Genomic DNA, 16,069 nt, shown 5'->3' with positions numbered 1-16,069 from the left:
CAGCAGTTACAGCCCATGTTTCACTGCCATGTAGCATGGTTGTTCGTACGCATGCGTCATACAGTCTGCCTTTTACTCTGAGTGAGAGTCCCTTTGTCGCCAGCAGGGGTAAGAGCTCTCTAAACTTTGCCCAGGCTATTCTTATTCTAGCAGCTACACTTTCAGCGCACCCACCCCCACTACTAGCTTGGTCGCCCAGATAGCGGAAGCTATCGACTACCTCTAGTTTTTCACCCTGGAATGAGATAGAAGTTGTTTCCTGTTTGTTTGCAGTCTTTATTGCACCTGAACATCTGCCACAAACAAAAACTAACTTGCTAGTTAACCTGCCTTTGATGTTGCTGCACCTCTTATGTGTCCATAGCTTGCACCGGGTACATCTTATAGAGTTACTACCTACTCCTTTTCTACATACTGAGCAGGGCCATCTACCTGAAGGGGTTTGTGTTTTATCTACCTTCCTACTTATTAGGATTTTGGTTTTAGCTAGGTTGACTCTAAGGCCCTAATAATAATAATAATAATAATAATGGTTTCTGGTTTAAGCACAAGACCAGCAATTCTGAAGGGAAGTGTGAGACAATACCTTCACCTCCAGTACTTTCCTGGCACTCTCTTTTATTAACTCCAGAAAAATGAAAGGCAACATTTATCACAGCATGATTTGAACTCAGAATGTAAAGAACTGCAACAAATACAATGAGGCATTTTGCTTGATGCTCTAACAATTCTACTAGCTCATTGCCTTTATAATAATGTTTCTGATTTAAGAATGAGGCCAGTGGTTTCAGATAGTTATTTGGTTAAACTGAGCCCAGTACTGGACTGGAGGCACAAAAGGCAAATTTAATCTCAGAGGGATTTGAAGAGAGAACATAAAGAACTAGAACAAATACCACAAGACATTTTATCCAATGCTCTAAAGACTCTACTAATCCATTGCAATGATATCATAATGAAAATGTTTTAAAGAAAGAAAATTCATAATAACGTACCAGTAAGAAAATCATCTGGGAGTTCTTGACGACATTTTGGTAAAGCATCGAATTCATTCAAATCTGATGATGAGGCTGAAAAGAAGACAAAATTTTACAAATGTAATTGGATTAGATTGCCCATGAGCCCACTGCAGGATGAGGGCCTCAGCATGTTCTCTCCACCAGAGAATGGTTTGAGATCATACTGGTTTGATGAGCCTGCTCTTCCATGCCAGCTCAACATGGTATGACAGAAGGATGCAATTTTTTATACTCATACACAGCCGTAGTTTAAGCCGATTACATCAATCCCAGTGCTCAAATGGTGCTTATTTTATCAAGCCCAAAAGGATAAAAGACTAAATCAACCTTAGTGGAATTTGAACTCAGAATGCAAAGATGGACAAAATACTGCTAAGTATTTCGTTCAGTATGCTGACGATTCTGCCAGCTCACTGCCTTTACTAAAACATGTCTTTTTTAAAATGGTAAATCTAAGAAGGACTCATTTGAAACTTTATGAAAGAATATTTCTGAATTGGAAAAGGTAAGGTAGTTGAGCTGACGAGATGTTAGCAGGGAGTGAGTACGAGAGAACAACAGATTTAACCCTTTCAGTACCAACCTGGCTGAAACTGGCTCTGGCTCTGAGCACAAATGTTTTGTTTTAATAAGTTTTGAATTAAAATCTTCCACCAAACCTTAGTCACAATTTATGTTCCTAACACTAGCTAAATGATAACTAAGTTATTTTACTAAATTCTTTGTTATATTTAAAGTAATTGAAAGAAACACAGAGCATCTCAAAATAAATACAGTAACGAAAAGGTTAAGGAGAACAAATGGGATACATTGCAAATGGTAAGCAAAAGGTAAATGTGAACATGTTATAATAAAGACACATTGGGTTATGATATGTTGTAGTATTGTTATTTCCATAACTGCATTATAGAAATAACAGAGTTGGTTGATCGATAGGTTGATAAGTAGAGAAGGTGCCAACAAGAATTTTATATAATCATCATCATCAGTGTTTTAATAGCCACTGTTCCATGCTTGCATGGGTTAGATGGAGTTTACTGAGGCAGATTTTCTAGGGCCAGAGATCATTCCTGTTGCCAACCCATACCTGTTTCCAAGCATGATAATATAATCCTCATGGCTACACATGTTTATGCAGAATATCAGAAATTAATGGCATTCATTTACAACGATCACATAATGCCAAGACAAAGAGATAAAAGCATACATACACACACACAAACACACACACACACACAACAGGTTTTCTTTTTTATCAAAAGCCATTCACTCAAAGTGCCATTGTGTGAGATTGAACCCAAAACCATGTGGTTCAGAAGTAAATTTCTCAACCACAATGCCTTGTGAGTTACTTTGATAGTAGGAAACTCTACAAAGCCTATTGTAAATGTGTGTGTGTGAGCGTGTGTGTGTATGTGTGCATACATGCATATATGTGTGTATGTATGCACACGTGTGTGTATGTGTGCATGTATGTGCATGCACATCTGTCTCTCAAAAAAATTACTGAAGTACAAACTGTCATTTCCCTTGTTAACAGATGTTTTGCTGGCTCACCACTTTTGAAAGCAGGAAAAAAAAAAAAAAGAGAAAGACACCTTTGTTTGAAAAACAAGCAAGAGTTAACAGCAGGAAGGTTGGATCAGCTATAAAACAACACCTCAATAATATGTTAGTCTAACTCATGTTAGCATAGAAAAACCTATGTAAAAAGAGAGAAATAAAGTGTTTTGACAAAGAAACAAGAAACACAGGATTAATGACTAAGAGAGACACGTTAGTGTTCTGATTAAAAGAACTGCAATATGGCCACATGGCTCAAGATATTTCCACAATATGATTGACATCTCTCAAACATCAACAGCTATTTATGTTAGAACTGAAACAGCTCATGTACAAATTTGCAAAGTAATTCACGGACATCAAGCTCAGTTGAAGAAAAAGGAATTATGAAAACCAGACACAACTGCCAGTGTCATGGGGGTGGGGGTGGGGAAAGAGCATCCAGAACACAGTGTAGAGTGGTTGGCATCAGGAAGAGCATCCAGCCATAGAACCAAGCCAAAGCTGATTTTGGGGCCTGAGGCAACTCTGCAGTTTGGCAGATTTTGTCAAACTGTTCAACCCTGCCAGTATGGAAAACAGACAGAAGAAGAAGAAGAAGAAGAAGAAGAAGAAGAAGAAGAAGAAGAAGAAGAAGAAGAAGAAGAAGTAGAAGAAGTAGAAGAAGAAGAAGAAGAAGTAGAAGAAGAAGAAGAAGAAGAAGAAGAAGAAGAAGGAGATGATGATGATGATGATGATGATGATGATGGGGAGGTGGTGGTGGTGGTGGAGGAGGAGGTGGTGGAGTGTAAGGGGGAGGGGATGAAGGGAGGAGAAAAGGATGAGGGAGTGTAAGGGGAGGGGGAAGGGAGGAGGAAAGGAGGGGTGTAGGAGAGGGAGTAGGAGAAGGAAGGGAGTAGAAGAGCGATAGGAAGGGTAGGAGGATAAGGGGAGGGAGGGGAGGAGAAGTATGGAAAATCAGGTGGTGGAAGTGATTGTGGTGACAATGAAGGGATAAGCAAAATGATAAAAAGAAGGAACTAAACTCCATTAATAAAACTAATAATGACAAAATTTGAATATCTTACATTTCTTATTTTCAGAAATCCTTGGTTTGGTTGTACTGGTCTTGTTTTGAGAGGAGTCAAAGTGGTTTGCATGGACATATAAATCCCCTTCAATCTGCTTTTGACCACCAAAGAAATTACTAACCTGCTGATCATCAGACAATGAGACTACAAAGAGAAGAATGAAGTTTATTATTTTATTTTAATATAAATCAACAGAAAAATGCAGAATTATAAAGAGTAAATAATAATCTTAGATATTCTTTTATGCAAATATTAATAAATCTAGTAAGCATAGCTGTGTGGTTAAGAAGCTTGTTTTGCTACCACATGGTTTCAGGTTCAGTCTCACAGTGTGGCACTTTGAGCAAGCGCCTTCCACAATAGCCCCAATGCTTTCTGAGTGAATTTGATAGATGGAAGCTGTGTGGAAGCCCATCATATATTTATGTGTGTGTGTGTGTCTTTGTGCTTGTCCCTAACCACCATTTGACAACCAGTGTTGGTTTGTTTACATCCACATAACTTTTTGGTTTGGCAGAGGAGATCAACAGAATAAGTATCAGACTTAGAAATTCAATTAAAACCTTCAATGTGGCGCCATAGTTCAGTGACTGAAGCTCATAAAGATAAGATTCCATTTGGCAGATATTTTTTAACTGCTTTACTTGAAATAAGAATGGCAACCATTGTCAGCAACCAAGTAGAAGACCGACTATTCTGCTGCCATAACAATCAGTAAAATAAAGGGTAAAGAACCCCTTTGGTCATGAATGACCATGGGATTGCATCTACAAAGTTCACCTCCAAGACACCAACCTAGACAAGGTTGTTAATGGAAGACCAGCAGTCACCCATGCACACCACCCTCCCATCTCCACGCCACAGATGTTATCCAAGGGAAAGGCAAAGGCTGACACAGCTTGGCACCAGTGATGTCACAACTCATTTCTACAGCTGAGTGAACTGGAACAATATGAAATAAAGTGTCTTGCTCAAGAACACAGCACACAGCTCAGTGCAGGAATCGAACTCACTACCTCATGGTTGTGAGCTTCACACTCTAACCAGTGAGCCATGTATCTCCACTTAATGAATTCTAATTACTTACTGTTAATACTTTCATCTTCATATTCCTTGTTGTTGATTTCTTTTAACCAGGATGGTTCAAAGTTTGTTTCAACACAAGGAGGCATATTAGGAGGTGGTGTCTGTTCCAAAGCATTGGCAGCCTGAAATAGAAAGAAAAGAAATTTAGCATCTCAAAGGATATCTCTTTTGTGTTTGTATCCTACCCACCAACTTTTAAGCATTACATATACATACAAATGTAATCATCTCCTCAGCATACATTAGTTGATCAAGTCAAAGAGAGAGTATCTACATGGTCACTGAACCTGCTAGACATAGCAGCCAAATCTTCCTCGGATTAGATAATGCTCTCTTAAGAAAAGGAGAAACACATTGGATGATGCATTCCTAGTTAAATTATCTTGGAGAAATTGAGAGGATTTCAGCTGAACAAGAACAATAACAACATTAACTGATATTTTTAATACCCAGTAACTCATGAAACACAGAAAAATACTAACCTTAGATTACAATAAGTTAAGGTAGTGAGACATCAAACTCATTCAATATTATAGAATTCAAATCAACCCATCATTTTAAATTTTTCTCACCCAAAGCATTGTTTAAATAAAGTTCACATACTGACCTCTCCTGGTTTGTAAAGTGTGTAATCATCTTGAAAGAAGGACAACTGTCGGCAAACTGACTCAAGATATGAAGCATCAATAAGTGCTTGACCAATTGCAACAGCTTGGACTCTGAAAGAGAAAATAAATTACATTCAGATATGAAATAGGATTGGGCAGTTAACCTTCTACTCCATACTTACTAACTTTAAGATGATTGTATTTCATTTAACCATTCCTTAGTTGAAAGCTGAAGAAAACCACAGTTAATGTGCTTCCTTTTCAGACAAACAAATACAAATAAAACGTTAATTAGTGTGCTGATTTAATTATGACAATAATAGTTGCAGTTTGTAAGGAAATGTGAAAGAAAAAAAAGATCCTGAAAATACAGTCACTGGCATGGCTGTGCGGTTAAGAAAATTACTGTGTAATGACATAATTTTGGGTTCAGTTCCACTGCACGGCACCTTGGGCAAGTGTCATCCACTATAGCCCTGGGCTAAACGAGGTCTTGTGAATGTATGTGTGTGTGTGTCTTTGTGTATGTCTCCCATCACCACTGCTTGACAACTGGTGTTTGCTTTGTTTACATCCCCATAACATGGCAGTTCAGCAAAAGGAACTGATAGAATAAGTACTATAATAAAAATAATAAGAACTGAAATTGATTTGTTCAGTTAAACCCATTAAAGGTGGTGCTCCAGTATGGCCACAGTCTAATGACTGAAACAAGCAGAAGATAAAAGCTTATGCTAAGATTTATGCCAGAATTGTAATCCTCTAAGTATGAATACAATAAGAAAATATATTCACCGTTTTGCAGCCTTTCCATTCCTCAGAAGCCATTCGACTAGTTCTTTTCCTGTCACACAATGTTGGTAGGTTTTTAAACGAAATCGGTGACTCTGCATTTCAACACCATCTTTAGGATGTTGAATATGACGCCAAAGTTCCCGTAACTGCAGAGAATTCTACAAAAAAAAAAGCAAATAGAAAAACAGTAATATCCAGCTGTGCAATGAATTTAAACCTAGAACTGTTTATTGAGCTTTGATGATTATTGCCAGTTCACTTGTGCAATTTTGATACACCCTCCTTCAGTTACTTAGAATATCTTGCCTAATTTAGTTCCATGGATTCTTAGTTGGCACTCCGTCGCTTACGACGTCGAGGGTTCCAGTTGATCCGATCAACGGAACAGCCTGCTCGTGAAATTAACGTGCAAGTGGCTGAGCACTCCACAGACACGTGTACCTTTAACGTGGTTCTCGGGGATATTCAGTGTGACACAGTGTGACAAGGTTGACTCTTTGAATTACAGGCACAACAGAAACAGGAAGTAAGAGTGAGAGAAAGTTGTGGTGAAAGAGTACAGCAGGGTTTGCCACCATCCCCTGCCGGAGTCTCGTGGAGCTTTAGGTATTTTCGCTCAATAAACACTCACAACGCTTGGTCTGGGAATCGAAACCGCGATCCTATGACCCCGAGTCCACTGCCCTAACCACTGGGCCATTGCGCCTCCACAGTTCCATGGATTATATAGAATATAGAATAAAGAATTCTCTTTTCATTTGCAGTCTTTAGAAAATAAAGAAAAGAAGAGACTTAAATCTGAAAATAACATTGAGATTTTTAGCATGACTAAGTGCTGTTTAATAAATAAAACTCAGAGTTCAAACAAAATATTAGAAATTTGCATTGACAAAAATCATTTAAGAAAGTTTGAATGAGTTTGTATACAGATATAGAAGCTTAATCTAATTTGTAGAATTGATGGGGGGGAAAAAAAGAGTTACCTGTGTTAGTTTCTTACTTTCATTTGCAATATTTTCAATACTAGCAAATTCTGGCTGATGAGTGAGGTCAAAAGGTGCCGATACCTTATTTGACTCACCATTGGTAATATCTGGAGAACTGTGAGACCTAAAAAAGAAGTTAAATAATAATATCATTAATGATTCTTTTATATTGGCATACATAGGAAATCATCTTTTAGAAATGAAGACAATAGTAACAAACAGTAGAGGTAAGGTAAGAAAAATCATGGTATTCATGCCTTTCTCAACAGCATTGACATAACTTTACTGTTTTTAAGGCTGATAGTAAAACCTTCTTCAATACAGAAGCTTCCCGGTGTATTATTGTGTAAGAGTTACACAATTATGCCAGCTGTGCTCAGTGGAGCAGAAACTGGGACAATGTACAGAGAAATGAAAACAGATGATAGAAACCTTTGAGGTGTGAATCTTTCATAGACTGAGCAGAAAAAGCTGGAAAGACAGGGTAACAAATGCTGCAGTACCAGAACAGCTGAAAGTCCTAAGACACTTATTGTTAAGAATCAAGTCCACAAAGCTATCATATTTGGGATATACAACGCAATACAAGCCATTGCCCAAGACTGTTCTGATAAGTAATGGAGGAGAAAAGAGTAAGAGGCTATCAGAGACACTTGTGGACTAATGACATCAAAGAATGGACTGAAAACAAGAGCCTGGCTGATTATATGCATGCAGCACAATACAGAGAGAACTGGAGAGTCATGGAAGGCTGATCCTTGGACACAGAGAGGACACCTGGGTGATGGATGATGAGTCAAAGCTAACTTTTCCATTATGCACCTTTACTGTATATGAGATAGGTATTTCAAATTTTTTACTATTCTAGTATATTCATCAATATATATCAATTCTGTTCTTGAATTCAAGACCTGGGAGAGGACGACCTTCCCCCTAGGGAAACATATAATATGGTGCAACAAAATCCAAGAGGAACTCACACTTTAATGAAACAAGCATCCAGCATTACACTTCAGACCCTGCCCTTGGAACCCACAAGAGAAGCAGAAGAGACAGAATGCCCTAAAAATAACTGGAGGTAAGATTCTGAAGCAGAGCTGAAAAACAGGGATCCAACTGGAGGGAAGCAGAAAATTCAGAGCTGGGAACAGTGGAAAAAACATTGATGGTCAATGCTTCATAGGAAATGAAGGCTTAAAGTAAAACTTCACAAACTCTCAGAGATGAGGAAAACAATCTGACTTTTTCTTTTTTAAAATGTGGGTTTATAAACTCATGAAAAATAATCTTTGGATGGTTAACCTCTAATTTACTGATTTTTAATAAAACGTTTTAAATGGCTTAATCTCTGCTCAACATCAAATACCCAGTAAGTACACATGTTCCCATACTGAAATTGAACTCATTAATTATTAAATACAGAATTGCCAGCAGGGAAACTGGATGTTAAATGATGATGATGATGGAAGGTCCAAAATTCTTATTCACCATGTTATAGAAAGCTTAACAATAATTTTCTAAAAAAGTAGTGAGAAAAACTATGACAGTATAACTTAACAAGGAATTCTACAGACTAGAGAGATACACTAACTACAACAGCTTCCTTCAATTTTTTTTTTTTTTCAACCATTTCTTTAAAATATAGTTTCTAAACATATAACAAAATCTAAGTTTATTTCAAGCATCAAACTGCCCATGATGTAGCTGTGTTGTGCACTATTAATGAATTGAAAGTTTATATCTACTACATCTACTATGTGCATTTTGTTGTGTCTCTGGCCAAGACTATTCCTTCTTGTCATACTTCTCTGGAAATATATAACAATAGATGAGTGTTCTATCTATAAACTAGTGTCGCTCTCCCCTACTTAATGCTACAGAAAAAGGGAGTTAAGAAGTAACCCTTTGAAACTTCTGTCCATTTTTTCTTTATTGGATTGGTCTGGAAGGAGCTGTGTCCATGGCATTTGCAGGCCCTCTAATACTGGTAAGGTAAATGCAATTAATGTCCCTCTTGAACAGCTCCAAGTCATTGGCTGCAGGTAAAAATATACACAGGGAGGGAATGCCAGACAGCCAATGTTCTGAGACTGGACTAATGCAGTGGTTACTGTAGGAGGTGGGAAGGTGGCTACAGTATAGGTGATGGTAGACAACTGAGTCAGGAATATCTCAACAGAGGTGACAGAAGAACAACCAGCTCCAAAGAGCAGAATTCATTTTAGTAGCAATAGAAAAGACATTTGTGGGTCAGAGGCTGAAGAGTGTTTGTGAGTGAATTCATGTCAGTTTGCTGGATAATCTTTCTTTTGGATGCAACCAAGGGGGTGACTGTGTTTAACATCAAAACAGTCTAACATCTATAAGTTCACTCTTTTAATTAAATAACTTACCGGCCATGAGGAATTTGTTCATCCATAATTGAACTGGTGTACCTCTTCTGAAGAACAGGGGTCCACCAGCCACTATCTTTACCACCTGATCCACTATTGGAAGGTGGTAAGCTCTCCCCACTCTGAAGAGGATTCAAATTCTTCAAGTCATCTTTGAAATTCTGAAGGTCTCCAGAAGTGCTACCTTGTTGTTTTGTATATGTTGTAACTGCACGACAACAATACTCACACACACGCACACCACCTACAAAAACAAACAACAAAAAAAAAGCAATAAATATATAGTCATTATTTATGTCAGGAAAAAGGGGAAGAGGATTAGCAGAATCAGTCATAGTGATGGACAAAATACCTTGCAACCAATCAAATTCTAACAAGGTCAAATTTGCCTTTCTTCCCTCAGGGATTTGGTAATATAAGTACCAGTACTTTCGTTTTTCTGAAGATGGTTGATTCAATCAACTTTACTCCATCCAGATAAACTTGGGGCTTTATGCCTATGTTGAAAATCACAGTCATAGTTTAGTGCTGTTGACACCGTTGGATTGAATGGTACTGCCCAGGTGTCGAAACCATAATGATATCTGCAGCTGATGATGGAGGTATGTTAGATTGTTGGTATGGTTGTTATTGTGTGTGCGGAATAGTTTTATAAGATATCCATTTGATACAATATAAATCTGAAGAATAAACAGTGCATCAGACAAATAATGCCTTACAATATTTGTTCTGGTAATCTACGTTCTGAGTTCAAATCCCAGAGAGGCCAACTTTACTTTTCCTCCTCCTGAAAATCAGTGAAATATAATACCTGTCCAGGGTGGTGGGTTTGAGGAATTGTTAGAGTGTTGGACAAATTTACAATATTTGGTGCTAGTGTTGGTGCCATGTAAAAAGCACTTAGTTCACTCTACAAAATGGCTAGTGTTAGGAAGGGCATTCAGCCATGGTTACCATGCCAAAACAGACAACTAGAACCACAAAATTTCTATGATTATCACATAGCTCTTGTCAGGAAAGTCACCAGGAGTCATTCATCAACCTGATAGTGTAAAAAGAAAGACAAATCTTTATTATGTTATATTCAACTGAACAGCCTTTCTCAAATCACTGGTTCATGAAATAAAACTGGTTGGATAACATTGGTTGGATAGTTTTAATAAAGTTTCATTGATTATAAACTAACCAAACAAATATCCGATGTTCACCAAGATTACTAAAGGCATTTAAGATGGTGGACTCAGCATAATTTATTGATTTACTAAGTTACTCATTTTATATTGTTATTAGAACAACACATGTCTTGGTACCCATTATGGGAAGATAAAAAAAGGCCCAAATAAGATCATGATAACTAAGCTGTATAGGAGCTAAGTTTCAATTGGAAGTCCATATACTATAAGTTGAAATTTTCTTACAGACTGTCTATCTCTCATGACGGAATAGTTTAGCTCAAATAAATGCTTATAACCATAACTTGATTCAAAAACATGTCTAACCTATTCTAGAATGGTGACATGACAATGAATATCATAGTTTTGTTTCGAATATTTCACCAACAGAACAATATTAATAAACATCAAAGGAAACTAAATTCATTAAACCCAATACCTATATATATCACTTGTTGAATAGTATTATTGCATTTGACAATTCAAACAACAGCTGGCAAGCAACTTAAAAGTGACATCATAACTGAGTTCTATCCTCTGAATACTAAAGCCTTAGACATCTACTAAATCTCAACAACAGCTGTTAACTCTATAAAGCCTGACATATTTACAGAAAGAAAACATTAACCTAGGGAGACTCATACTCAAATGTTTCATTACAAAAGTGATAAGAAAAATGGCTACTTGATAACGATGAATGATGATTACAGTGAAAACCTGTTTTACCTCTGTGCCCCATGATCTTTCCTGGTAATTCTTGATTACAGCATTTGCTGCAAAAGATCTGGCCACAAATCCGGCAGTGGTGGCGCCTTCTTAATGTGGTAAACTTATCCCCACAATCATAGCACTCCCTACAGCTGCTGTCAGGCATCCAATATTGCTTAAAATCACTTTCTTTCTGTAAAAATATCAAATAAACAATATTAACCCTAAAATATTACATTTCAATATCAACATGTGTTATGTGAGAGAGAGGGGGGGGGAGAGAGAGAGAGAGAGAGAGAGAGAGAGAGAGAGAGAGAGAGAGAGAGAGACTATATTGTGACAACTTTCAGTTGCTGATGAGTAATTTAAGTAATTATCATCATCATTTAACATCCGCTTTCCATGCTGGCATGGATTAGCTAGAGAAATATTCAACCCCTTTACATTCAGGTTTCTTTGTCAAATGTATTGCTTATTTATTCATTGCTTTGAATTAATCATGCATTATCTTGTAGCTTCAAGATTTCAATGGTGTGTTTGTATATTTTTAGAATGACATTGAAGGGTAGGTGTGAGAGGTCAGATTTGGTCAATTTTAACACAAAACTAGCTAGTGCCCTGCACTCCACACAGAGTTGAAGGAATTAAGAAGAAAAACAGTGCAAATTGAAGTAAGCTATTATGGATGTACTTAATTAATTAGTCTTGATAATTGTAATGTAACCCAAGGTAAAGCATAGCAATACTTCTAATTTTCAATTCATAACAAAGTGAAAGTGTTGTAGTCAGAAATCCAAAATGTTACAAATGCTTGAAGACATGAGCTAATGATCCATGACCTGCACATCTTTATATCCAATCCACTTGCCATGTGTATAGAGGCATATACCTACCTAAATTGAACAACACAGTTATTAGATGTTACGTTAGAAAATGACTTACTGAGCTTCCTCTATCTAAAATACTGCTAATGCGACTAAGAACACTTGTCAGACTTCGACGTTGAGGGTTCATCGGGCTATCAGGGTGTTTTGTCTGCATTTCAGCATCCTCAGAGACACTGCTTTCTTCCTCAGTCTCTGCAATATCAAAGGGAAAAACCATATAATGATACAATTTCATAAACTCATTATATTTCTAGAACATAAATGTAAAAGTAAATAAAATCAAGAGCACAAAGCTCTGCCAAGGCAACACCAACATCCCCTCAATGATCAGCCAGAGATGATTTTTAAAATGAGAATATCTGAAATAAACTCGACTGCTTTCACAAACGTGAATACTAAAAATGAACCTGACCACTCTCAAAAATTAAGTAAAAAAGTCGGCAAAATAATCCAGAATCTTTGTCCGGTACTGGATTGATCCCAAAATCTTATCAGTTCGTGCCAGTCATGAGGCCAAACCCAGTGGTTCTTGAGATATCTTGTCCACAGACAAACAAACACGAATGCAAACAATACTTCTGCCATAGCAAAGGCAAATATATACAATGTGGAAAGACAAAAGTAATCAAAAGGTTGTTGTCACTATATTAGGTAAGAAATCAATAGATACATACATAATAAGTTGGAATGGAGATAACTCTGCAATAGTTAAAGCTAACCAATGGTGATGGTCATTATAACAAATTATTAACTCAACAGTCAACAGGAAAATCAAAGGAATAGTATGTTGGTTTCAAATTTTTGGCACAAGGCCAGCAATGATATAATTTTTGGCACAAGGCCAGCAATTATAGTGACCCCAGTGCTCAACTGGTACTTATTTCATCAAGCCAGAAAGGATGAAAGGCAAAGTTGACCTCAGCAGAATTTGAACTCAAAATATGAAGATAGATGAAATGCTGCTAAGCAATTTGTCTGGTATGCTAACAATTCTGCCAGCTTGCCCACTTAAAATGAACAGTATATTGTCATCGTTTTAATGTCCACTTTTATATGTTAGCATGGATTGAACAGAATTCGTTAAGACAGTTTTTTTTTTTTTTTTTTTTTTTACAGTTGGATGCCCTTCTCTCACAACCCTTAGCTGTTTCAAACAAGTTAATACTTCTCCAAGACCAGACATTGCAAAAGATTGGAAATAAAAAATACAACTTGTTTGACAGTGATACTCGTTTGCAACTACCATGCAATATGAAGACAAGGAGACACAAATACACACTCTCTCTCTCTCTCTCTCTCTCTCTCTCTCTCTCTCTCTCTCTCACACACACACATATGAGCTTCTTTCAGTTTCTTATTTCTTTACTGCCCACAAGGGCCTAAACATAGAGGGGACAAACAAGGACAAACAAATGGATTAAGTTGATTATATCGACCCCAGTGCATAACTGGTGCTTAATTCATCGACCCCAAAAGGATGAAAGGCAAAGTCGACCTCGGTGGAATTTGAACTCAGAACGTAAAGACAGACAAAATACCGCTAAGCATTTCGCCCGACGTGCTAACGTTCCTGCCAGCTTGCTGGCTTTCAGTTTCTGCATACCAAATCCATTCACAAAGCTTTGGTCAGCCTGGAACTATAGTGGAAGATCACATACTTGAAAAGAAAACTTCTTACTCTCATAGCCATATCCACACCTAAAGTCATACTTTTCAACAAAATAAAAATCGAAAAGAGAGTAACTTCAAAACTAAAGAACATCACAGCATTAATACTAAATAAAGAGTAACAACTGTCTGAATCACTATATCTCTAAAGAATTGACAGTCTGTAGTTTGTCCTTGGTTTTTCCACTGTGTTTGGTAAAAACACTTACCAGGCAATGTATTTGAACTCTACTTGAAAATAGGTGGTATTAAGAAGTGAAGTACAGATCACTACTGTATGTAGATATTTTGGAGAAGTACAATTTATGGTTATAAATAGGAGTCATTGAAGACTGAAGAAAAAATTACTGCTGTAAGTAGGTACTTTTTTTACAAAGTACATTCATTGCTGTAAGCAGTGTATAAACTCTTAATACTTTCATGTCCAACTTTGCTTTAAGATAAATTAAGGTCATCATACTTCAAAGTAGCGAAGAAAAAAAAATGTAATTAATTAATAGGACAATGGATTTTCTGTAGACTTACACCTTCCTCTCTGTTAAAACTAATGAAAATTGAGTTTCAAAAGAAGAGACACTCAAGACCAGCTAAACTAAAATTCAGTTTTAATTATTTTTCCTATTACAGTAAATAATAAAATGAATGACGAAGCTACTTCAAACAATGGACAATGATTTATATTGTTTAAATTAGCTACGTCATTACTCCATATTTCATTGTCATTATCATTTAATATCCGCTTTTCTTTGTTTGCATGCACAAGACAGAATTTGTTGAGACAGATTTTCTACAGCTGGATACCCTTCCCATTGCAAAGCCACACCTGTTTCCAAGCAAGGTAATATTTCCTAATAGCCAAACAGGTTTTTCATAGGAGACTGAAAATAAACAACACTGCTTGTAGGATGACGAAGCTCATTTACAACCATCATGTGATGATGAGGCAAAATTACACATCAGCACACACACACACACAAGACGAGCTTCTTTCAGTTTCTGTCTACAAAATCCATTGGTTGGCCTGTGGAGTGGAGATATATCAGAAGACAGTTGCCTAAGATAATAAATAGTAGGATTGGCACAAGACCACATTATTGGAAAGCAAATTTCTTAACCACACAGTCATGCCTGCACCTATTTGTGAGTTCAAATCTCAATAGTGCAATGATTGATTTTTCTCTTGCTGAGGTCGATGATGATAGGACCAAGCCAATTGATTGCATTCCACCACTTCATAAATAAAAGGTCCTTTGCTTAATCAATTTTATTATTTTCATGTAGAAATAAGGCAGCGAGCTCGCAGAATCATTAGCACAATGTTTAGCAGCATTTCGTCTGTCTTTATGTTCTGAGTTCAAATTCTGCTGAGGTTGACTTTGCTTTCATCTTTTCAAGGTCAATAAAATAAGTGCCAGTTGATTACTGGGGTCGTAATTGACTTACCCACTTTCTAAAATTGCAGGTTTTGTGCCAAAATTTGAAATCATTACTTTCATGCAGAGAATGAATAAGAGTGACACAGAGAGAACCAAAAGATGAGAAGTGCCACAAAGGATTAATAAAGTAAAAGTTTTCTCACCAGGTGATGAAGTATTGCTTTCTGTCTTGAGCGGGCATTGTTTAACGACTGAAACATTCTCCACTGCTGTTTCTTCTGATGGTTCATTGGCTGGAGATGGTGAATTACCTTGTGCATCAGGAACATCTAGAGTGATGAGAAAGAAAAAAGTGAATATGTAGCTTGTTTTTCTTTCTACATAATTTACAAGTATGCCAACATTCATAAACATTCATCTATAGATTTCTCTCCAACCATTATCCCTCTATCCATTTATATGGGTGTGTCTGTCTATGTGCCTCTAACTTCTAGTTATAGATTATTTTACATAAAAAGAACTCATTTTCATCATCATCATCACTATTTAATGTCTGCTTACCAGGCTGGTATGGGTTGGGTGATTCAGCAGGAGCTGACAAGCCAGAGGACAGTGCCAAGCTCCAATGTCTGCTTCAGCATGGTTTCTACAGCTGAATGCCATTCCTAATGCTAATCACTTTACAGATTGTACGAAGTGGCACCAGCACCAGTGAGGTCACCAAGAAACTCACAAGAC

General features: G+C 37.0%; 1 protein-coding gene across 4 annotated transcripts in view; it reads right to left on the bottom strand.

Annotated features, from left to right (window-relative positions):
* LOC106882632 (1-phosphatidylinositol 3-phosphate 5-kinase) overlaps nucleotides 1-16,069 on the bottom strand; it is a 106,516-nt gene that overhangs the window by 66,564 nt on the left and 23,883 nt on the right. For all 4 annotated transcript variants that reach the window (XM_089356504.1, XM_089356507.1, XM_089356503.1 and 1 more), the window contains 10 exons: nucleotides 15,535-15,660; nucleotides 12,343-12,479; nucleotides 11,419-11,593; nucleotides 9,521-9,764; nucleotides 7,125-7,251; nucleotides 6,142-6,299; nucleotides 5,346-5,457; nucleotides 4,740-4,860; nucleotides 3,650-3,796; nucleotides 996-1,070 (listed from right to left, as the gene is read on the bottom strand). In XM_089356504.1, coding sequence (XP_089212630.1) covers nucleotides 996-1,070; nucleotides 3,650-3,796; nucleotides 4,740-4,860; nucleotides 5,346-5,457; nucleotides 6,142-6,299; nucleotides 7,125-7,251; nucleotides 9,521-9,764; nucleotides 11,419-11,593; nucleotides 12,343-12,479; nucleotides 15,535-15,660 — 1,422 coding nt within the window. The remainder of the gene's footprint in view (nucleotides 1-995; nucleotides 1,071-3,649; nucleotides 3,797-4,739; nucleotides 4,861-5,345; nucleotides 5,458-6,141; nucleotides 6,300-7,124; nucleotides 7,252-9,520; nucleotides 9,765-11,418; nucleotides 11,594-12,342; nucleotides 12,480-15,534; nucleotides 15,661-16,069) is intronic.

Source organism: Octopus bimaculoides, chromosome 8, assembly GCF_046866305.1.
Source record: "Octopus bimaculoides isolate indiv1 chromosome 8, ASM4686630v1, whole genome shotgun sequence".
Lineage (NCBI taxonomy): Eukaryota > Metazoa > Mollusca > Cephalopoda > Octopoda > Octopodidae > Octopus > Octopus bimaculoides.
Note: the sequence above shows the minus strand (reverse complement) of the source record. Positions and strands in the feature narration are given on the sequence as shown.